The sequence below is a fragment of the Theropithecus gelada genome, chromosome 14 (assembly GCF_003255815.1).
Source record: "Theropithecus gelada isolate Dixy chromosome 14, Tgel_1.0, whole genome shotgun sequence".
In the NCBI taxonomy this organism is placed as follows: domain Eukaryota; kingdom Metazoa; phylum Chordata; class Mammalia; order Primates; family Cercopithecidae; genus Theropithecus; species Theropithecus gelada.
Window position 1 is genome coordinate 18,466,360 of NC_037682.1, and position 24,858 is coordinate 18,491,217.

Here is a 24,858-nt window from a genome sequence, read left to right on the forward strand (position 1 = left end):
CGCCTCCTGGGTTCAAGCGATCCTCCTGCCTCAGCCTCCCAAGTAGCTGGGACTACAGGCACGCGCCACCATGTCCAGCTAAGTTTTGTATTTTAGTAGAGATGGGGTTTCACCATGTTGGCCAGGATGGTCTTGATCTCTTGACCTCATGATCTGCCCGCCTGGGCCTCCCAAAGTGTTGGGATTACAGGTGTGAGCCTTCTTCTAATTGAGTATCCATATTGTGGTCAGAAAGATTTTCCTAAAATGTGAATGTGACCATTTTACCATTGTGTTGGAAACCCTTCACAGAGGCTGGGCACAGTGGCTCATGCCTGTAATCCCAGCTACTCGAGAGGCTGAGGCTGGAGAATCACTTGAACTTGGGAGGTGGCCATGTCAGTGAGCCAACATTGTGCCACTGAACTCCAGCCTGGATGACAGAGCGAGACTCTGTGTTAATAACAACAACAACAACAAAAACAAACAAACAAACAAAACCTTCACAGTCTTCCCATTGCCCTTAGGACATGGTCCCCCATTTGGATCTGGCCTGTGAGCCCGCTCCATCTGCCCCCTGCCTCCCTCGACTCCCCCACTGCATTCTGGCCACACTAGTCTTTCCGTCCTCCCTGAAGCTGTCCTTACTCATGCCCTCCAGACAAGTCTGTCCCTCTAGCCATAATGCTCCCTGCCCTCCATGCCTCCTCCTCACCTACCAGATATCTCCATATTCTTCAGGCTGAAGCCTCCACAGCACCTCTTGGGGAAGATGAAAGAGGAAAGCACTTTTTCTAACCCAGCCTAGAATAGGCCCCCCTGCTACTGGTTTCTGCAGTTCTCAGCAGCCTCCTCACACTGTTGTCTTTGTCCTGGGAACATAAGATCTACCAAGTGACGCCTCTGTCTCCCTACCTGTGGCTTGACTCTGGTATGGTGCCTGGCACATAGCAGGCACTCAGTCAATGTCTGTTGAATGAAGAAATGCATGAACAAATAAGTGAGAGAAGCCACGGTCCCCTTTTCCTCTGGCCAGGTGACACCTGGAGTAGTTTCTTAATCCCTCTCATAAAGATACTTAGTGAGAATCCTTATGGAGAATGCAGATATTCAGAGGGATTAAGAAACTTGGCGAAGGTTACAAGCTAGGAACGAAAGAGCTATCATTCAAATACTAATACTTTCAATGTCTGGACAGTCTGTTTAAGGGGAGTAAACTAGAGTCCCGGAGAAGAGGGTCAGCCTGGTGGACAGTCTAAAAACCATGATACTGGACAAATGACTGCATTTAGATCTTTTTGCTTAGAAGCGAAGACTAGGGAGGAAGTGAGGGCTGAGACCCAACTCTCAAAGGACTGCCTCTTGGGGAGATACCACGGGGATCTAGAGTTTGGCTCTAGAGATGTTTTCAAGCTGCATAGTTCTAGGATTGTGGCTGATTTGTAAAGGAATGAGATGTGTATTGCCAGAAATGTTCAAGCAGAAGCTTGAAGGCTCATACTTCCCAAAGGGCTTCTTCCAGCTCCGACAGTGTTGTCCCAAGGGTGGACAGAACTAACAGCTCCTCCTGTTAGTGCTAAATCTAGTGGGGCGAGAGTTTGAAGTTCAGAGGTCTATGGCTGCAGAAGACTTACTGAAAGGTACATTTAATCACACCATATGCTGTGCTGTCCATCTCCAAATGAATGCTGAGACCCATGAAAGTTCTAGGCATCTGTGTCTTTTTTTTTTTTTTTTGAGACGGAGTCTCGCTCTGTCGCCCAGGCTGGAGTGCAGTGGCCGGATCTCAGCTCACTGCAAGCTCTGCCTCCCCGGCTTACGCCATTCTCCTGCCTCAGCCTCCCGAGTAGCTGGGACTACAGGCGCCCGCCACCTCGCCCGGCTAGTTTTGTGCATTTTTTAGTAGAGACGGGGTTTCACCGTATTAGCCAGGATGGTCTCAATCTTCTGACCTCGTGATCCGCCCGTCTCGGCCTCCCAAAGTGCTGGGATTACAGGCTTGAGCCACCGCGCCCGGCCGCATCTGTGTCTTTAACCCGCCTATGGGATCTTTCTAGCTGTGGGCATCTGCATCTAGCTTTGGAATCTCAGCAGAACTGTGGGAGAAGGCAGGCAGGAAGCTCCTGGTCTGTCTTTACCTCTTTGCCTTTGCCTGCAACCCTTTTATCCCCACAGACAGCTCCTTCGTTCTGAACTCAAGCTCGATGCCACTCCCAGAGGGCTCTGGAAAGAATCTTCTTGGAGACGAGGTCATCCCCATGTGCTGTTTTCCAGTTGCTGGCAGTTGGCTCAACACCCCTTCCTGCCAGAGGCCTTCTGCTAACGTGCCAGCTGCTTCTGACACCTGGAGGTGCCTGGCCGCCCCTGCTTTGAAGTGGAGCCAACAGGGAGCTGCTGCCAGTGACAGTCTGCACAGATCTATTGGATCATGGAGGGACCCTTGTGGGCCATGCCTCGGGGCTAGAGAGAGGGACTCTGGGGGAGAAGTAGAGACACTTTGGTTCAGGCTGTCCGGAGCAGAACCATGTGTGGGGTAGAGCCTAGGACAGGCAACTGGAGTGGAGAAAGAGCACATGGCTGGTCTGCGACTGGCCACTTTCTCCCTCCCCTGCTGACTTCCAGCAGCTGGGATAGGCAGTCTGGCTGGGAGTTGTAAGGGTGCCAAGTAAGCAACAGCTTCCAGCCTGAACCTACTGACTTGCCAACTTCCTATTCACCCCTAATTAGGGTCAGTTTCCCTGGTCAAGTTCTGGATTAGTTGACCCCAGGATTAAGTCCCAGTTCCACCATTCACTGGCCAAGTGACTGTTTCCCTCTGAGCCTCAGTTTCCTCATCTGTGAAGAGGATACAATCATAGTTCCTGTTTCCCAGGATTCTTGTAGAGAGTCAGCGTGATGATGTTATATATGCTAGTGTCTAACAGGCGCTCAGAATGAGCTCCAGATGTGATCAGTAAGTATATTCTATCTGGTTTAAACTGTGGGAGAGCCCCAAAGAGCAAATAAAAATAGAGCCCAGAGAAAGTGTGTGCTGCCATCATCCACCAGGCAGAGGTCTCAGGTGGAAGCCAGCGATCAGTTTCCAGTTTACTTTTGGGGGAAACCAGCCCTCAGCCAGGGCCAGAAAGAAAAGCCACTTTCTGGCCGGGCGCGGTGGCTCACGTCTGTAATCCCAGCACTTTGGGAGGCTGAGGCGGGCGGATCACAAGGTCAGGAGATCGAGACCATCCTGGCTAACACGGTGAAACCCTGTCTCTACTAAAAATGCAAAAAAAAAATTAGCCAGGCGCGGTGGCGGGCGCCTGTAGTCCCAGCTACTCAGGAGGCTGAGGCAGGAGAATGGCATGATCCCGGGAGGCGAAGCTTGCAGTGAGCTGAGATCGCGCCATTGCACTCCAGCCAGGGGGACAGAGCGAGACTCTGTCTCAAAAAGAAAAAAAAAAAAAAGAAAAGCCACTTTCCATGAATGGACTTCTTTGAGGAGGTCACATGACTAGTGTCAGTCATAGGGTGGCTGAAGGGTGTCCCCATGTCTGTTTGGGCTCACAGTGCACCTCTAGGGTTTTTGTTTGAATGTCAGGGCCATGAGAGAAGCAGCGATGACACGATGTCTGGTTACCTTCTCCAGGTGGGAGGAAAAAGGCTGCTACAAAGGTGTCCTGCGTCATTTCCTGAGGGTCGCTCCTCTTCTGGACTGTGTTGGAGGCACACTTGTGCTGCACAAGCTGCCTCTAGCCTAGGCCCTTGAAGTGGCATGGGATGTCCAGGTCATTGCTCTGCCCTGGCTCCGGTCTGCACCTCCAGGGTACCCCAAACCCTACCTGCCCTGAAATGCCTAAGATGCTTGATCCAGAGGGTATGGGAAACAACATGATGATGATGATAATAATAATAGTGAATATTCACTAAAGGCTGTTAGTACTACACACCCATAGTTCATTTTCTGCTCGTATTAATCCTGTGAGGTCAGTTCAGTGAGTACCTTTATGGAGAACGCAGACATTCAGAGGAATTAAGAAACCTGACACAGGTTACAAACAGGAGCGAAAGAGCTATACTTCAAATACAGGCCTCTCTGACGCTAGTCACAGTTCCGAGACCACCTGCGGCCACGTCTGGTAAGGAAGAGTGGGCTCTGTGCTGTCTCGTGGTAATGAAGCCTTCCTGCTGCCCCTTTCACTTCTCCCAGTCTCAGTGTTTGTTAGAGCAGCTGCCCCCAGAAGGACTGGAAGCTTTGGCCCGGGTGCTGCTGCTTCCCTGCAGACAGTCTGAAGGCCTCATTACTCTGGAACCTCCCAAGAAGCCTGACAGCTAGGGGTGAACTGGTCCACAGACCTTAGAATAAAGACCCAAACCCAATGTATGGCCTGTAAAGCCCCACTTTCCCTCCCTCTGCCCTCAAATGCCTCAAACTCCAGGCCATCACTGGTGAGAGCCTAGCTTCTTTTCCATGCCGCTTACTTTCCCCGAAATGCTTTTTGCTTTCACTGCTCTCTACCTAATCCCCCCATGATTTTTTATATAAAGGAAATGTTTAGAACCTCAGAAAACTACAGAGAATAACGTAAGAAACACCTGTGTCCCCACTAGCCAATTTTATCATACCATAACGTCTTACTATCCTTGCTTCAGTCTTCAAAAGCTTTGTAAAATGCAGCATTACAGACAACCATTTCAGCCACCTGTGCACCCCTCCCTCATCCTATCATCTACCTTTCTTCCTGGGGGGATCACCATGATTTACTAAAACTTGGGGGTCTAGCATTCCTCTGCATGTCTTTATACTATAATTAACTCATGCAAATGTCTGTGTTCCTAAAACATTATATAGCTTTGTTTTGCTTTTTCTCAAACTCTGTCATTCTGTAACTTTGATATTTTGACATTCATCAGGATTGATGCATATATAGCTATTCATTTTAGCTGCTGGAAAGAATTCCACAACTATGGTATGAATATGCCACACTTTATTCTTTCCTTCGGCAGAGGGACATGCAGATTGTTCCAATGGCAGCTATTACAAACAATACTGCATGTTTCCTTATTCCCAGGGGTAGCTCTTGGACTTTTAAAATTTGGCTAAATTGTCCGAACGTAATTGTAACAATTTACATTCCCACCCGCAGTTTATGAGCGTTCCCACTGTTTCACATCCTCACCAATATCTGTATTATGAAACTTTAAAATTTTTGCCAATTTGATAGGTATGAAGAGGTATCTCAATATAATTGGCAGTTTTCTGATTACTAGTGAGTGTGGGCATGAAAATATGCCCAAAGGTTTATTACTAATGTTCTTCTGTGCATTGCCTGTTTATATCTTTGGACTATTTTTCTACTGAGAACCTTAATCTTTTTCTTATTGATTTGTAGGAATTTTTTTTTTTTTTTTTTTTTGAGACGGAGTTTCATTCTTGTTGCCCAGGCTGGAGTGCAATGGCATGGTTTTGGTTCACTGAAATCTCCACCTCCCAGGTTCAAGCGATTCTCCTGCCTCAGCCTCCCAAGTAGCTGGAATTACAGGTGCCCGCCACCGTGTCCAGCTAATTTTTTTGTATTTTTAGTAGAGAGGAGTTTTCACTATGTTGACCAGGCTGGTCTCAAGCTCCTGTCTTCAGGTGATCCACCTGCCTCAGCCTCCCAAAGTGCTGGGATTACAAGCGTGAGCCACTGTGCCCAGCCAATTTGTAGGAATTCTTTATAAAAAAGTTCTTAGCTGGGTGTGGTGGTGTGCACCTGTAGTCCCAGCTACTTGGGAGGCTGAGGCAGGAAAATTGCCTGAGCCTGGGAGTTTGAGTCCAGCCCAAGCAACACAGCAAGACCCCATCTTAAAATAAAATAAAATAAGATAAAATAAAAAAATTTATGGAAAGCTGAGGCAAGAGGAATGCTTGAGGACAGGAGTTCAAGGCCAGCCTAAGTAACACAGCAAGATCACCGCCCCCATCTCTACAAAATAAAAAATTAGCTGGGCTTTGTAGAATGTGCCTATGGTCCTAGCTACTCAGGAGGCTGAGGTGGGAAGATCACTTGAGCCCAGGAGTTTGAGGCTGTAGTGAGCTATGAATGCACCACTGCATGCCAGCCTGGGTGACAGAGCAAGACTCCATTTCAAAAAATAATAACGTTTTAAAATAATTTTTTTGTGGGGGACAAAGTCTTGCTATGTCACCCAGGCTGGAGTGCAATGGCACGATCTCAGTTCACTGCAACCTCTGCCTCAAGGGTTCAAGCAGTTCTCCTGCCTCAGCCTCCTGAGTAGCTGGGATTACAGGCGCACGCCACCCCACCCGGCTAATTTTTGTATTTAGTAGAAATGGGATTTCGCCAGGTTTGCCAGGCTGGTCTCGAACTCTTGACTTCGCGATCCACCCACCTTGGCCTCCCAAAGTGCTGGAATTACAAGCATGAGCCACTGTGCCCAGTCAATAATTTTTTTAATTTTTAATTTTAATTTTATTTTTTGAGACAGTTTTGCCTTGTTGCCCAGGCTGGAGTGCAGTGGCGTGATCTCAGCTCACTGCAACCTTTGCCTCCCAGGTTCAAGTGATTCTCCTGCTTCAGCCTCCTGAGTTGCTGGGACTACAGGCATGTGCTGCCATGCTTGGCTAATTTTTGTATTTTAGTAGAGACGGGGTTTTACCATGTTGGCCAGACTGGTCTCGAACTCCTGACCTCAAGTGATCCGCCTGCCTCAGCCTCCCAAAGTGCTGGGATTACAGGCGTGTGCCACCATGCCTGGCCAGAATAAGAATGGCAGGCAATACAGCTGGGTGAGGAGGCTCACACCTGTAATCCCAGCATTTTGGCAGGCCGAGGCAGGTGGATCACGAGGTCAAAAGATTGGGACCATCCTGGCCAACAGTGTGAAACCCAGTCTCTACTAAAAATACAAAAATTAGCTGGGCATGGTGGCATGTGCCTGTAGTCCCAGCTACAGGAGGCTGAGGTGGGAGAATTGCTTGAACCTGGGAGGCGGAGGTTGCAGTGAGCTCAGATCACGACACTGCACTCCAGCCTGGTGACAGAGCAAGACTCTGTCTCAAAAAAAAAAAAAAAAAAAAAAAGAAAATGAAAAAAAAAAAAAAAGAATGGCAGTGGTTCTCAACGTGTGTTTCCCAGACCATCAGCATCACCTGGGAATTTTTTAGAAATATAAATTCTTGAGCCCTGCCCTAAACCTACTGAACTCTGGGGATGTGGTCCGGCCATGTGTGGTTTAACAAGCCCTGCAGGTGACTCTGATGCGTACTCAAGTTTAAGAACCAGTGCTTTAAATCTTCACCCTTGGAACACAGCTTCCCAACCCTTTGTCACTTGGGTCTCAAATGACTTACAGGTGTGATGGTCCCCTTGGCCCAGCTGGGAGGAGGCCAGAGCCTGCAGGCCAATCACAAGTAGTCTTATCTTTACTGGAGATTTTTGTTATATATTATTTTCTGATTGCTGTGAAGTGCAAAAAGGCCAGGAAGCATTGGCTTTGGAAACCCAGCAACATCTCATTTATTTATTTTTTAAAATCTGGTACTATTAATAATGCCAACATAATTGTAACAGCAAGAAATTATTACTGGCCAGGCGTGGTGGCTCATGCCTGTAATCCCAGTATTTTGGGAGGCTGAGGTAGGCGGATCGCTTGAGGTTAGGAGTTTGAGACCAGCCTGGCCAACATGGTGAAACCCCGTCTCTACTACAAAAAATTAGCCAGGCGTGGTGGCGGGCATCTATAATTCTAGCTACTTGGGAGGCTGAGGCACAAGAATCACTTGAATCTGGGAGGTGGAGTTTGCAGTGAGCTAAGATCACACCACTGCACTCCAGCCTGGGCAACAGAGCAAGACTTCATCTAAAAATTAAAAAATTATTACTTATTTAATGTCTACAATGTGGTAAGCAATTTTCATGGTTTTGTTGGTGTTACTGAAATCTTACAAACACCCTATGAGTTAGTTACTATTATTATTGTCATCCCCATTTTACAGATATAAAAACAGGGACCAGAGAACTTAGAGATATCCGCAAGGTCATCCAGTTAATGGGGCACAGGTGGGATGTACACTAGATCTTTCTAATGCCATGGGGTCTGTGTTCTTCTAGATCAAGGTTAATATTACCACTTCTAACGATCATGACAAGTTTACTCTGTGCCAGCCACCATTTTAAGCACATCATATACTTCTCCTTCAATCATTACAACTATTATTATTCCCATTTTACGAATGAGGAAACAGGCTCAAAGAAATTAAATACCTTTCTCAAGGGCCCAGCTAGTATGTTGTGAAACCAGGATTTGAACTCAAGAAGTCTGGTTCCAGTTGCATGCTCTTAACCATCCAGAAAGCTTCCAGTCCATGGAGGATGGGGAGCGGGAGATGCTCTGTTATCATTTGGGGATGAAAGAACTACTCCACTAGCTGCAGGAATATGTGAGATGGAGGGGATCTCTGGCTTGGCTGCTGTCGTGGAGTCTGTTTGCTTTTTCTTTTCCTGTTTTTCCAGCTCACACCTGCTGCCCCAGGGCCTGGCCATGATGCTTGCAGCACATAAGGCAGGCGCATGTGGAGACACCATGCCCCTGAACAGGCTCCGGCTTCCAGCTGCCTGTGGATTACATTCTTTTATGCACACATCATCAGAGACTGGAGCCTCCTTCAGCAGCCCATCCCCAGACTTCAGCGTCCTGAATAAAGTAAGCCTGGCAGTGAGATGGGAGAGGGCAGTTCCTCTTCTAGCAATAGTAACTGCCTTGAAGTCTCTACCACCCCCATTTGCAGTTCTGATCAGATGCATAGGTATGTGTGTGGGGAAGCTGGGACCCTGACCTTCAGGACAAAATGAGAATAGCTTACAAAATCAGGGGATGCTTTCTGGGATACATACAGTTTTTCTACATATGCCCAGCTGCAGTACAGTAGGGAAAGCATGGCATTGAGGAGATGAGGTTGACACAGAAGCTTGATGCTCATACTCGGGGAGAAAACAAACTTACCCTAATTCTGAATTCATCTCTAACTGCAGCCAGTGCCATGTGGGTAACCTTGGCCCTTCTGTTGTTACTGCCATTCCCATAATTCCCTCACACTGCTATTGACATGGACTGGCTACGATGCTTCCTCCTGCTCAAACAGAAAGGTCTGAGGTTTCTGTCAAACAGCAGGCCTCTAGGTGAGGAGTGGGTAAGTTTCCAGCCACAAATAGAGGAATACCATTCCAGAAGCCCCTTAGTATCAATAACTGTATAATTCTACCTTGGTATGGAGAATTTTTGGTTCTTACAGGATTCTACCACCTACACTCACATCTTGTGGTGCTTTCATGTTATCCAATTGTTTGGAAGGGTCTGAGGAGAGAGCTGGGGCAAATGCAAAGCTGTGGCTGTGGGGGGCTAAGATGCATATCGAAGGTTCACTCTCATAAGCTCCCTCACATCACAGGAAAGGGAAAAGAGGTCAGTATTTTGGAGTGATTGATCAAAACCAAGGTCATATATCACAGAGTGGTGGCAGCCAGTAACCAGTACCTAAGCAGTCGCCTTCTAAATCAAGTTCTTTGAGGGGCAGGAACTATATCTTATTCATGACTGTATCCTCATTTGCAGAATAGCTCCCGGCACAAAATCAGCACTCAAGAAACATTTGGCGAAATGAAGTACTGACACATACAGCAAGATGGATGAACCATGAAAACACTGTGCTATTAGGTTGGTGCAAAAGTACCTGCAGTCTTTGCCATTGAAAATAATGGCAGGCCGGGCGCGGTGGCTCAAGCCTGTAATCCCAGCACTTTGGGAGGCCGAGACGGGCGGATCACGAGGTCACGAGATCAAGACCATCCTGGCTAACACGGTGGAACCCCGTCTCTACTAAAAATACAAAAAACTAGCCGGGCGAGGTGGCGGGCGCCTGTAGTCCCAGCTACTCGGGAGGCTGAGGCAGGAGAATGGCGTAAACCCAGGAGGCGGAGCTTGCAGTGAGCTGAGATCTGGCCACTGCACTCCAGCCTGGGCGACAGAGTAAAACGACCCCCCCCCCGCAAAAAAAAAAAAAAAAAAAAAAAAAAAAGAAAATAATGGCAAAACCTCAATTACTTTTACGCCAACCTAAAACATGAAACTAGTCACAAAATTTTTTTATTTATTTTTTCCCCGAGACAGAGTCTCACTCTGTCACCAGCCTGGAGTGCAGTGGTGCGATCTTGGCTCACTGCAACCTCCGCCTCCTGGGTTCAAGCGATTCTCCTCTCTCAGGCTCCCAAGTAGCTGGAACTACTGGCGCATGCCACCATGCCCAGCTAGTTTTTGTATTTTTAGTAGAGATGGGGTTTCACCATGTTGGCCAGGATGGTCTCCATCTCTTGACCTTGTGATCCACCCGCCTTGGCCTCCCAACATGCTGGGATTATAGGCATAAGCCACTGTGCCTGGCCATTTTTTTTTTCTTTTTCTTTTGGAGACACAGTCTCGCTCTGTTACCCAGGCTGGAGTGCAGCAGCATGATCTCGGCTCATTGCAACCTCCGCCTCCTGGGTTCAAGCAATTCTCCTGCCTGAGCCTCCCGAGTAACTGGGATTATAGACGTGCACCACCATGCCCAGCTAATTTTTTTATTTTTAGTAGAGACAGGGTTTCACCATGTTGGCCAGGCTGGTTTTGAACTCCTAACCTCAAATGATCCACCTGCTTCAGTCTCCCAAAGTGCTGGGATTACAGGCATGAGCCACTATATCTGGCCAAGACCACATATACAATTCTACTTATTTGATTTTTTTTTTTTTTTAAAGACAGAGTCTCACTCTGTTGCCCAGGCTGGAGTGCAGTGGTGTGATCTCAGCTTACTACAACCTCTGCCCCGCAGGCTCAAGCAATTCTCCCACCTCAGCCTCCCAAGTAATTGGGACCACAGACACATGCTACCACGCGTGGCTAAGTTTTTTATATTTTTGGTAGAGATGGGGTTTCACCATGTCGCCTAGGCTGGTCTGGAACTCCTGAGCTCAAGCAATTCTCCCCACTTGGCTTCCCCAAGTGCTGGGATTACAGGTGTGAGCCACTGTGCCTGGTCTCAATTCTACTTATTTGAAATGCCCAGTGGATAAAGCTATAGAGACAGAAAGTAGATTAGGGGTTGCCCAGGGTTGGGGAAGATGGCAGAGTGGGGACCGAAGAGTAATGGCTAAGGGGTATAGGATTTCTTTTTAGGGTAATGAAAACATTCTAAAATAGACCATGGTAATGGATGCACAACTCTGGAAATACATTAAAAGCCATTGAATTTTACACTTTAAATGGGTGAAGTGTATGGTATGTGAATTGTATCCCAAAAAGCTGTTAAAAAGAAATATTTGATGAATAAACAAATGAACAAATAAATATAGGATATAGTTGTTGACTCTTGTTCTTAGAGTTACTTAGAATCATGGACTATTAGAATCATGTAAAATGCCAGACAAGGAACATTCACTCACACATTCACTCATATACTGATTCATTCAGCAGGCATTTATGGAGTGTCTGGCATATATCTAGGTACTATGTTAAGTGATAGTGATTAAGCAGCAAACAAGATTACTATGGATCCTACTTGCTTCTTGGGACATACACACTCACACTTATGGTTCCTTTTCTTTATTTAGAAATTCTCTAATTATTGTCATACCTTCATTCTTAACTTCAGTATTTTTTATTTTTATATTTTTTTAAGACAGAGTCTCACTGTGTCACCCAGGCTGAAGTGCTCTGTGGCCCAGGCTGGAGTGCAGTAGAGCAATCTCAGCTCACTGCAAGCTCCGCCTCCCAGGTTCACACTATTCTCCTGCCTCAGCCTCCCGAGTAGCTGGGACTACAGGCACCCACCACCACGCCCGGCTAATTTTTTCTTTCTTTTTTTTTTTTTTTTTTTTAGTAGAGACGAGGTTTCACCATGTTAGCCAGGATGATCTCAATCTGACCTCGTGTTCCATCTGTCTCAGCCTCCCAAAGTGCTGGGATTACAGGTGTGAGCCACCATGCCCGGCCTTAAGTTCAGTCTTGAAGGATGCTGAGTTTATCCCCCCAGATTTTGGGGCTGAATCTTCCTTAAAACGATCTGAGCCCAGGCTGACTGCGGTGGCTCATGCCTGTAATCCCAGCACTTTAGGAGGCCTAGGTGGGCAGATCATTTGAGGTCAGGAGTTTGAGACCAGCCTGGGCAACGTGGTGAAACCCCATCTCTACTAAAAATACAACAACAACAACAACAACAAAATTAGCCGGGCATGGTGTGCACACCTATGATTCCAGCTACTCAGGAGGCTGAGGCAGGAGAATCACTTGAACCCAGGGAGAGGCGGGGTGGAGGTTGCAGTCAGTCGAGATTGCACCACTGCACTCCAGCCTGGGCGACAGAGTGAGATTCTGTCTCAAAGAAAACAAACAAACAAAAAAATTTTTTAAAATAAAATGATTTCTGCCCAAAAGGGAACGATCATGGAAATTTAAAGCTAACTCCACTTGGCTGCTTTTAAATTACAAGAGATAATCTCCCATACTTTTTTTTTTTTCAGTGAAGAAAAAAATATCCAAATCTCCTTTGGATAGCAGATAAATTAAAATTATAAAACCTGAACTGCAGCTTTTACCAGTGGCCAGTTGCCATCAGGAAAGAAAAGTATCCACTGAATAATGAGGGAGAAAAAACCTACACAATTTTGAGTGTGTGATCACTAAACAGGTTTCGCACGTGACCAGCAAAACTAGGTCATGAGCTGTGAGCTGCAAAACAGCCTGCCCCACCTTGAGGCTGGCGTCTGTCACTGGGAGCAATGGAGCTCCCTTCTTCCAAGTCAGCAGAGGAGTTGGCTGGCACATTTCAAAAGGAGTGAGGTGATTCTTGGTGCAGTGCAGCCAGTGCAGCTTTGTTTTCAGTGGGTCAAACCACAAAGCAGAAATGATGCCATGACACAGGGAAGTGGGAGCATGAGGAGACTCTGAATCTCCTTGTGCTCCTGATCCCCCATCTCTGGATTCAGGCTGACTGCAGTTCTAGTCCCGCCACTGCTACTTACAAACTATCAGTATATTCGCACAACATTGTCACCCTGTCTGAGCCTCAGTTCCCACTTCAGTGAAGTGAGCAGTAACAGTACCCTTCCCTCAACTGGGCTTCATCACTTTCACGCCTTTTTTTTTTTCAGACCCAGTCTCACTCTTCCCCCATGCTGGAGTGCAGTGGCACAATCTCGGCTCACTGCAACCTCTCACTTGAACTCTGCCTCCCAAGTTCAGGTGATTCTCCTGCCTCAGCCTCCCAAGCAGCTGGGATTACAGGTGCCCACCACCACGCCAGGCTCATTTTTGTATTTTTAACAGAGACGGGGTTTCACCATGTTGGTCAGGTTGGTCTCGAACTCCTGACCTCAGGTGATCCATCCACCTTGGCCTCTCAAAGTAGTGGGATTACAGGCATGAGCTACTGTGCCCGCTGCTTTCACGCCCTTCTGGTTTCCAACTGCAACCCTCTTCATCACAAGTCACTGCCAACCCTTGCCCCCTCTTTTCTCAGAATATCCTCTAGGGGTACGTGTGGGAGTGTGGGTGTGTATTTGTGTGTGTGTTTTGTTGTTGTTGTTTACCTAATCCTCTTACCACCCTCCAACTCTGTCTTCAGAGCCGGAGGCTCCCCACAGAAACCACAAAGTATCATTTTAAAGGGAAGTAAAAGTTTTTACAAGGATTAGGTGAGATAGTTAAGGTAAACAAATTTAAATAGAACAGTGAAGGTAAATGCATTCAATATGATTTAGGGAAGGTAAGGCATTCTTCAATAAACATGATTTTTGCTACACCTCCATTTGCAACCCTAGCTCAGGGTTTTTTTTTTTTTTTTTGGAGATGGAATCTTGCTCTGTCGCACAGGCTGGAGTACAATGGCGCGATCTCTGCTCACTGCAACCTCCGCCTCCCAGGTTCAAGTGATTCTCTTGCCTCTACCTCCCGAATAGCTGGCACTACAGGCAAGCGCAACCATTTCTGGCTATTTTTTTGTATTTTTAGTAGAGATGGAGTTTCAACATGTAGGTCAGGCTGGTCTTGAATACCTGGCTTCAGGTGATCTGCCTGCCTTGGGCTCCCAAAGTGCTGGGATTACAGGTGTGAGCCACCGTGCCTGGCCTAGCTCAGGTTTTGAGTTAAGTAAGTAAAAGTTAACTGAGGCATAGTCCAATATACCTCATGTGGTTAAAAATTGTCAATGATGGTGAAACCCAACAGAGAAATTAGGGGCTTCTAACTATTTCTGCCAAGTCTTGGTTCTGGACTGATCTTGAAAAGCTTCTTCTGGCATAAATAATATAATGTGCCTTTCCTTCAACTGGGGCTTTATCACCTTTATGCGCTTCCGGTCCCCAACCTCAACCCTCTTCATCACAAGTCACTGCCAACCCTTGCCCCCTGATATGGTTAGGCTTTGTGTTCCCACCTGAATCTCAACCCGAATTGTAATCCCCAGGTGTTGAGAGGGACACCTGGTGGGAGGTGATTGGATCACATGGGCAGTTTCCCCCATGCTGTTCTTGTGATAGTGAGTGAGTTCTCAAGACACTTGATGGTTTTATAAGTGTCTGGCATTTCCCCTGCCTGTGCTTCTCTCTCTGGCCACCATGTGGAAAAGGTCCTTGCTTCCCCTTTGCCTTCTGCCATGATTGTAAGTTTCCTGAGGCCACGCGGAACTGTGAGTCAATTAAATCTCTTTTCTCTATAAATTACACAGTCTTGGGTAGTATCTTTACAGTAGCATGAAAACACAAAAATGCAGTCCCTCTTTTCTCAGAATATCCTCTAGGGTGTGCGTGTGTGTGAGGGGGGATTGGAGGAGTTTGGGCTTTTTCTTCTTCTTCATCTCGCTACCCTCCAACTCTATCTTCAGACCCTGAGGCTCCCCACAGAAACCACAAAGGATCATTTCGCTTCCCTTTGGAAATGCAGAATCTATTATGTTTTGGGGCACATCCCAAATAGACCCCTCTCCCACTGCCAGTTTCTTCCCTAAATGCTCCTTTTTTTCATTTGTATACACTTCAGGTTTCTCTAGGAAGCAGTGGCCCACAGAGAGCTGAGTTGGTTTCAAGAATCCAGGAGACGTACCTGGCTGCTTTCTGAGTGAGCTCCAGCGGGAAATCAGGACACAGTAATTGCAGCAAACAGTGATATTCTTTCATGGTCAGCAAATCTGAAGTGGAAATGGAGAGGAACACATTAGGTCTCTGCATTTCAAGTCACTGCCCTCTTTTTGTTCATTTCATGAGTTTCAGACCTGGTCTTGGTAGAGCTGCTCTTTTAAAAGCAAGTCAGTGTTAAGGGTATGCTAGTCTCTAACCTCCAGGTGTGAGATTTTTAAGATCAATATTTCTACAAAGCTTTTCCTGGGTGGGAAGCATCCAGTTACAACATTTTGGCCAAAGGAGCTTCACTGGCATGAAAGTTGGTCGAGTGAAGAGAGCAAACAAGAGAGGCACCTTCATCAGCCTTCTTTGGGTTTCCCTGTATATAAAAATCTGGAAGAACAAGTCATTTCAAAGTCAGTTAAATCTGCTGAAATTCTCTGGCATGGTAACATTTCCCACCACATGCCCAAAGACCATCCACAGAGTATCTGGAAGCAGTACTAAGGCAAACAGTCTTGCTGTGTATGGAGGAGAAGAGTATAGCATAGAAACCCACAGACCTCATTACTCTGTCATCCAGTACTGCAGCAGGCTGGCTTCTTTTGAATGCCTGAACACAAATCTGGTCATCCTATTATAGGAAGCCAAGACAAAGGTCCAAGATATACAGTCAAGGTAACCAAATGATTCCTGATATACAGAAGCAGTGCTTTGGGAGAGGTGAGCCAGGATGAGGCTCTGTGGTCCAGCAGAGAACCTAGAGAGGCGAATCTCAGAGAGATTTATAGGATTCCAAGGGAGAAGAAATACACTGATGCTTAAGTTATTTTGTTGCTGCATGTACTGAAGGCAAAAGATTTTAGATCAGCCAAGGAGTAAGAATGTGCAAGTATTATCATATAACAAAGCATTTCGAATATGGAAGGGCCCGGTGATGCTAAAGTGAGAGCAATCCACCCTGAAGCCTGCCTAACTGGGAGGAGGATGAGTGAGAGGAGGGAATCCAGAGGGCATGGCTACATTTGGGGAATGAAGATGATGATCATAGGCACTTGGTTTCTTTGGATCTAAGTTAGCCCAAGCCACAGGAATCCAGATCTTCTGCCCCTGTTAGTTCGGTTGATGCTTTTCCAAGACAAAAACCCCAAATCTCCAGGGAAAGGCCTGGGTTCCTAGTACTTTTTCATCAAAGCTCAATTCAAGGTGGGGACAGAGAGTTTGACTAACCACACTGCCAAAGTCAGAAACACCAAAGGAACAGACTCAGCGTCAATATAGGTCAAAGGATCAAGATGGTTTTGTGGCACTCTCCTCTTCCCACTCGCCTGACCTCGGGCACAGCCTGGCAGGAGGTCTTGTTCTTCAAGGGAGGGAGTCATCGCCACTCGTGGTCTCAGGCTTGGGGTGAGGAAAAAGGTGAAGGGAAGGGAGAAAAGCCACTGAATCTAATGTGTTCCCACTTTATTCTCACTCCAGAACTCCCCATCTAGAGAGAAGAGAAGAGTGATTTCTGGCAGGGCAGGGAGTAAATAAAGGAAAGTTCTATCTTTGAATCATCAGTGCTTTTCTAGGCTAAACTTTGGCGGATATATCTGATAGCATTCTTAGGGAGAGTCAGAGTGTTTCATAGGAACTTACATTTATCCCCCAAATTACCTACAAAATATCCTTGGGAAGATAACAGAATGAAGGAAAGTGAAAAAATGAGAGAGAGAGAGAGAGAGAGAGAGAGAGTTACTTGATTAAGAAAGACAATGCTAGGAATCAACATTAGCTTCCTGGTTTCTAGACCCTAGGCCCTCTTCAGGTTTTTGATATTATTCTAACTCATATACTTCAAATACTTGCTTCTGAGGACAGAAGAATGATTTACAAAAATCACTGTGTGCTTCTCTAATACAACAAAAGCTCTTAAAAATATGAAAAACAGAATACATCCTGCTCACCACTTCTGGAACTTGACTCTTCTAAATGTTAAGTGAGGACAGTAGTCAGATAAAGAGATTAATGAAAATGTAAGCAAATAAACAACTTTTAATTGTGGAGAGAGTAGTTATATTATTGTTATTATTATTCTTCCACGCAGACTCTGTGTTGGGGATGTGGAGAGAGGAGTTCTAATTCTACTGAAGTAGTGACCAAATAATATCAAGGGCAGATGATTTCTGCTACTTCGAGACACTCCTCAGCTGTTGTACAGTGGGTATTGAGAGAACTATGAGTGGTAAGACTTGTTTCAAAATCAGAATACTGATAAGCATATGAGAGCTTGTTCCCTTTCTGCTCCATAGGCTAGGATTCAAATTTTGGCTCTGCGATTCACCAGGTATGTAATCTTGGGCAAATTGCTTAACATCTGTAAGTCTCAGTTTCTCATCTGTAAAATGCAAGTGATACCAACACTTTTCAGGGTTAAAGTCAATTGTAAGACAGATGATGTCTATAAAGTGCTTAGCAGAATGTCTAGAACTTAGTAACATCAAACAGTGGGAGTTTGTTTTGGTTCTGTTTTTTAAATTCTGGAGGCAAGGAGAAGAGAGGAGGAAGGTATTTGTTGCTGAGGTTTTTTTTCATTTTAAATTTTAATTAATTAATTAATTAATTTTGAGATGGGGGGCCTCACTCTGTTACCCAGGCTGGAGTACAGTGGCATAGCTCACTGCAGTCTTGAACTCCTGAGCTCAAGCGATCCTCCCGCCTCAGCCTCCCAAGTAGCTGGGACTACAAGCATATGCCACCAAGCCCTACTCATTTAAAAAATTTTATAGAGACGGGGTCTTGTGCTGTCACCCAGGCTAGTCACAAACTTCCTACCTCAGCCTCCCAAAGTGCTGGGATTACAGGCATGAGTCTGGGTGTTGCTGAGTTTGGACATTTAAACACCTAAAAGTGTTCTGCCTTGAAAGTTCTCTGTTGGGTTGCCTGAGCCAAATCCGTTTTGAACACTCTCCTGCAGTGGCCACTCACTTCCTATTCCCATGTGCCTGCTCTGTTCCAGGCTTCCCATTATGATGAACAAGCTAGCAGTCCCCCTAGCTTCTGTGGCCTGCATTTGGGCACCAGTTCACCCTAATGCTCCTGTCTATTTTGGGTCCTTCAGATCTTAGAACTGTCCAAGATCTCAAAGGCCCTCTCGCAGCCCTTTGTGCTCCAGCAATAACTGTAAAGAGAGTGAGTAGTCATGGAGATCTGTGCTCAGCTCTTGAATTAACTCACTTAGGCCAGGTGCAGTGGCTCATGCCTGTAATCCCAGCACTTTGGGAGGCCGAGGCAGGTGGATCACCTGAGGTCAGAAGTTTGAGACCAGCCTGGCCAACGTGGCAAAACCCCATCTCTACTAAAAATACAAAAATTATCCCAGTATGGTGGCAGGTGCCTGTAATCCAGCTACTCGGGAGGCAGGAGAATCACTCGAACCTAGGAGGCAGAGGTTGCAGTGAGCTGAGGTCACATCACTGCACTCCAACCTGGGCAACAGAGCAAGACTCCATCCCCCCGCCCAAAAAAATAAAAAATTTTAAAAAATTAACTCACTTAGCCTTCACAGCATACTACCTTATGAAGTAGACTCCATTATTCTCAGTACCACTTCACAGATGAGGATGAGAAAGCTTAGAGGGATGAAATAAGCTGGTGAGCAAGGAGAGGAGGGTCCAGGATAGGGGAGAGGAAGGGGACCTGTCTTCCCTGAGCAAGATCTCAGGCTCGAAGGGAGAGAAGGGAAGCTGATGGCAGGAGGGGCTTAACAATAATACAGTTAACATTTATCGAGCACTTCCTCTTGGGGAGGCACTGATCTAAGGGGTTTACATATGTTACCTCACTAATCTTCACTACTATTACCCTCATTTCACAGAAACAAAAACTCAGATTGTGCACACTTAAGAGGTAGAACTGGAATTCAAACCCAGGCAGTCTGGCTCCAAAGCCCACTCAGCTAACATTGTCAGCACCTTGATCTTATCAGCTATAATGTGTGAGGCTTAAGAGCTTGTTTTCTCCTCCAAACTAACTGCAGGAACTAAATAGCTCCAGATGAACTGGATCAAGGAGACAATTCAAGTGAATTGACATTTTCCACGTAAGAAACCGAGTCTTAAAGGTTCTAATTACTGTTAACAGCGAAGACTGAGGCCCCAGCACAGCAGCCTCAGTTAGGCCAGAGGACATGGGCTGGGGGACACCTGTGCTGGTGGCCACACCGTGGTCTCTCATCCCCATCCTCATCTCATGCCCGCCACTCTTCTACCTGGCAGGTGCAGGGAAGTTAAGTATTGTGTATCAATAGACACTTTCTCTAGAAATCTCCCCACAATTAGAAGAGTGTCAGCCAGTAGGTCCTGCAAGTTCAAAGGCAAAGACATAATAAGGTTTTGGTGTAAGATCAAAATCAGAACACTCTCCACAAATTTGTGTGTCTCCTTTCATGGGTGGTCAGACTGCCAAATTTTCTTCTTCTAAGCCTTGCACTAGTCTCACCAATTGTGTGGCTGGCTCCAGACCAGAGGTGTTTTACGCCGTTGATCCTATCTTCTCCAGAGGCAGCACAGCATAGCATTATGGTTAATAGCATGGACTTGGGAGTTAGATTGTTCGGGTCCAAATCCTAGCTTTGCCACTGACTTCAAGTTACTTGACCTTTAAGCTCTCCATGCTTCACTTTCCCCATTTATGAAATGACAGTATGAACACTGCAGAGTTGTTGTGAGTTAATGTAAAGTGCTTAGAACAGTGTCTGACCCATCATAAGGGCCATCTGTTAGTACTTGCTATTATTATTTTAGAAATAAAGAAACTAGGGCTCAGTGAGGTGTAATCATTTTCTCAAGGAAACAGCTAGGAAGAGGGCTGAGATTCAGACCTAGGCCTAGCACAGGCTCTGAAGGTCCTGCAAGTTCCACCCTAGCAGGTGGGATCCAGCTGGTTTGTGAAGGACTTCTGATGATAGGATTATTCACACTAGATGACTAACAGACTTTACATCTAAGTTAAACATACAGATACCCTTCAGACAGGCCACTTTAAACAGCGCAGGGTAGTTGGGCAGGGCAGCTATATTAGTGCCAAACTCTGACTTTGCAATCAGATGACCTGGCTGCAAAACCTGGCTCTACTACTTGCCACCAGCATGACTTAGACAAGCTGTACAACTTCCCTGAACCTTGGTTTCCTTGTCTTAAAAGTGTAATAATTACAGTACCTACCTAATGGAATTGTAAAAGATCAAAAGAGGTAATATATATACTTTTCTGAAAATAGTTAGCAAAGTACTTAATAAGTGGTAGCATTATTTTATAATTATTAACTGATTAAAACTTGAAGTCCTGAAATTAAGGAATCTTTGAACTTAGCTAAAGCAATTAGCACAATGCCTGGTGCATTGCAGTATACATCCGTTGAAGGAATGAATACATAAAAACATGCCTCACATAGTGACCCAAATAAAAATTCATAGGGATAAAGTTCTGGTCACTGTGTGAACACAGAGATGGGAGGTCTCCAGGCACAGGAGGCATTTCTGCAAACTTACAGGTGTATGAGGAGAAGCCAGTAGTTGTGAAGTGTGAAAAAAGGAAAACCCCCTACATGCTAGGCACTATAATTCTCAGTAAACATGATAAACCATGGCCGGTGTACTACACTTCATGGGCTTATTGGCCTTTGCACCAAGTGCTCACTTCAATCAGCTTGAATATTTCTTTTCATAAGAATGTATCACCGATTTTCCTTTTTTTTCCAGCAGAGTCTCACTCTGTTGCCCAGGCTGGAGTGCAGTGGCACAATCTCGGCTCATGGCAACCTCCGTCTCCCAGGTTCAAGCGATTCTCCTGCCTCAGACTCCCAAGTAGCTGGGATTACAGACACGCACCACCACGTCAGGCTAATCTTTATATTTTTAGTAGAGGAGAGGTTTCAGCATGTTGGCCAGGCTGGTCTCGAACTCCTGAACTTAGGTGGTCCACCCGCCTCAGCCTCCCAAAGTGCTGGGATTACAGGCATGAGTCACTGCACCAGGCCGTGTCACTGATTTTTCTGTGAAAACCAAAGGAAGCCTAGGGTTCACTTTGCAGAAATTCACTTTATTGCTGTTACAATTCTAGCATGAATACTACTGCTTTCAAGATAAGCAGCGCTCTGACTCAAAATATTCTTCTGTTGGTCATATCCACTCTAATCCTAGAGAGTGTTAGATGAATTTACTTTAGCCAAGAAAATGAATCTAGTCAGAAATTATTGATTCCCAATATATTCAAGGGCTAACTCATTCTCACTTGTAGGAAAAGGATGTCTTTTTGACATCTGGACTGAATTCTTGCTGTGGCAAGTCCTGCTTCTGAAGCTCTGTGGGAGCAGCTTAGTCATTTCTACATCCTCCTTGCAGACCACCATGTGTACCCACATTTGCTCAGAACTGTGGTGGAAGGTAGTTGTAGATCGGATACCTCTCCTCTTCCTGGGAAATGGTACCTTTGCCAGGGTCACTAAAGAAGACCCATGGAGGAGTGCCAGATGGAAGGAACTGGGGCCATATATTCATTCCTTCAGAGAAAGCCTTCCCTAAAGCCTGAAGTCAAAGACTTTTAGCTCTAAATGCATGGGGGATGAAATGGGACTCAGTCTAAATTCATTTGTGTGAGTGCCTGCATGTTGATTGAGTGAGCTAGTGCTGGACAAGAGCTGAAGATAATGAAATGCTATAAGCCATGGGAATCCCAGAGGACTGAACAGCCTCTAGTTGGTTGGCTGCATGATCTCAATAGGACTACCACAGAGGCCAGAGAATACCACAGCCCATGTGTGGACTCTCCAATTTTCAGCTGCAATTGTTTTTATGTTCTTTTATGCAGGGGTTGTGAAGGCTCACTCTAAATGACACTCATCCTCAGCCAGGTTGCTCTGCCAAGAGATGCTCGGAAGGACATGGATAGTTCGGGGCATGACCACACCACCCCTTCCAATCCCTAGGGCACCAAGGCTTTGTTACCAGGCCACAGCTGAGTAAATACTTCTCAGTGCTACTCTGTGAGGAGGGGGAAGGGAGTGAGGGACGGTGTGGGGGAAGGGAAGAAGGAGGCAAGACATCTGATGGCTTCACTCCTCATGTAGCAGTTGGTATCACAAGTCACAGAAAGATTGCTACCCTACTAGGACCATGTTCCTGTCAAGCAAAGACCCAGAAGAAGAGAAGGCTGTGATATTCAATTTTATCTCCTCTGGCAGCACTGTTGTTTTATATTACAAATGGAGGGAGATGATAATTAGTTGACTGAATGGGAAATGACCTTACAAAAGGAATGAGAAGCAATGGCCTCGAATGATACCTGTGGGGTAAAGTATTTGGGCCATTATGAACACTATCCTTTGCCAGCTCATTACTCCCCAGAGCATCTTCAGTGTGTTCCAATGGCGGCAGAAAGCCCCTTTAGGTTTTTTTTTTTTTGAGACGGAGTCTTGCTCTGTCGCCAGGCTGGAGTGCAGTAGCACTATCGCGGCTCACTGTAAACTCCGCCTCCCGGGTTCAAGCAAGTCTCCTGCCTCAGGCTCTCAAGTACCTGAGACTACAGGCGCCTGCCACCATGCCCAGCTAATTTTTTGTACTTTTAGTGGAGACGGAGGTTCACCATGTTGGCCAGGATGGTCTCAATCTCTTGACCTCGTGATCCGCCCGCCTTGGCCTCCCAAAGTGCTAGGATCACAGGTGTGAGCCACCGCACCCGGCTGCCCCTTTAGTTTTATATTTTATTATGACTAAGCCAAACACCAAGCTAGAAATGTATTTAGTCTATTTCTATTTGGCTGTATCTTTGTTCTAGGCAAAGTGTTAAATCAGACACAGTAACAATTTTATGGCAATGTTTAAAATGAACAAAAACAACTCTCCAGGAACTGTTTATATACAGCAGGTAAAGATTTAAAGAAATTCGGGCATTTCTAACCAGGATCTCAACATTCTTCCCAGGGTCATGTAGGACATACCATGGCAATCTGCTCAGGTTTTAGGAGACCCATGGCCATCCTGAGCCACCACTGGTGGCTTAAACCACAGGCCTGATCTGATAAGAATCCCCTGTACTGTGTCGAACCCTTGGGGATGTGTTCATCATGATGGGGCCATTAGCGATTGGAGGACCAAGGCAAGGCTTTGTTCTGGGGGAGGTCCTGTCTTAGAAAGTTTGAGGACGTGGCCGGGCGCGGTGGCTCAAGCCTGTAATCCCAGCACTTTGGGAGGCCGAGACGGGCGGATCGTCAGGAGATCGAGACCATCCTGGCTAACACGGTGAAACCCCGTCTCTACTAAAAAATACAAAAAACTAGCCGGGCAAGGTGGCGGGCGTCTGTAGTCTCAGCTACTCGGGAGGCTGAGACAGGAGAATGGCGTAAACCCGGGAGGCGGAACTTGCAGTGAGCTGAGATCTGGCCACTGCACTCCAGCCTGGGCTACAGAGCCAGACTCCGTCTCAAAACAAACAAACAAACAAAAACAAAAACAAAAAACCAAAAAAAAAAAAAACAAAGTTTGAGGACGTGAAACACAGGCTGCACATGGACAGGGTGGGCAGCCGTATGTCACTGTGGAAGGAAGCACCAGTGCCAGGAGTAAAAAAAAGCCTCTCTAATAGCAACAGGGCTAGCTACTCTGGCATGGACACAGTTTCCTACCCATTATTGAGGAAATGGAAGGCAGTTTTGGACGCCAAAATGTAGAGCAGGATCTTGGCACCATAAGCGCCCAAAGGCTCCGGCAGCCCATCAAAGAAGTGACTCCAGCCTAGAATTTGCACCACCACTCACGTGCTCATGCAGCTCTACCAGGTGTTACCACCTCCCATTTTTGTCTGGAAACAGGAGGACAGGGTGGGCCCTTTGAAACGGACACCTTAGGGCCAAGGTATAATTCTCCAAGAAGCAGGTCTTGTTACAAACTCCTGAAACCCATTCCTGTTCTTAATTGAACAGAAATGGTTAAACAGGCACAAGAGCTAAACTGGAGATTAAACCTTAATCCCTCCTAATGGTGAGTAAAGGCAAGAGAAAACATCTCGCCCTCCCAGTGGTGATATACCTCACGCAACCTTTGAAAAAGAGGCAGAATTTTACATTTCTTTCTGCGGGGGGTGGAGGGGGGCGGGTTTAAGGCCAGAATGAAGGTTTTTATGTTGTTTTAGGGGGGAAAAGCCTACTATAGAGACACATCATGATAGAGAAAAGAACTTGGTCTGACTTCGGCAAAGGATTATACCTATCTGGGCACAACTTTTCCAGGCCTCAGTTTTCTCACCTGTAAAATAAGGATGTTGTGAGCCACTGCACCCGGACTGAAAAAAATGTTTTAATATATATACATTTTAAAAAATAGAAATCTAGGTCTGGTGCAGTGGCTCATGCTTGTAATCCCAGCACTTTGGGAGGCCAAGACGGGAGAATTGCTTGAGCCCAGGAGTTCAAGACCAGCCTGGGCAACATAGTGAGACCTCATTTCCATAAAAAATAAAAATGAAAAAATTAGCTGTGCATGGTGGCACACGCCTGTAGTCCCAGCTACTCGAGAGACTGAGGTGGGAGGATGGCTTGAACCCAGGAGGTTTAGGCTGCAGTGAGCAGCCTGCACCACTGCACCCCAGCCTGGGTGACTGAGACCCTGTCTCAAAGAAATAACAAATGAAAATCTTGTAAGGAATCTTAATATTTAATATCTATAAAAACAAAACCTTTTTTAGCCAACTTTCTCTTCAACAGCTCT

At 46.1% G+C, this 24,858-nt stretch overlaps 1 protein-coding gene across 7 annotated transcripts in view; it reads right to left on the bottom strand.

The window, feature by feature from the left end:
• The window catches only part of C14H11orf49 (chromosome 14 C11orf49 homolog), a 245,848-nt gene that overhangs the window by 13,049 nt on the left and 207,941 nt on the right, over positions 1–24,858 (bottom strand). For all 7 annotated transcript variants that reach the window (XM_025356818.1, XM_025356819.1, XM_025356815.1 and 4 more), the window contains one exon: positions 15,097–15,181. In XM_025356818.1, the coding sequence (XP_025212603.1) occupies positions 15,097–15,181 (85 nt within the window). The remainder of the gene's footprint in view (positions 1–15,096; positions 15,182–24,858) is intronic.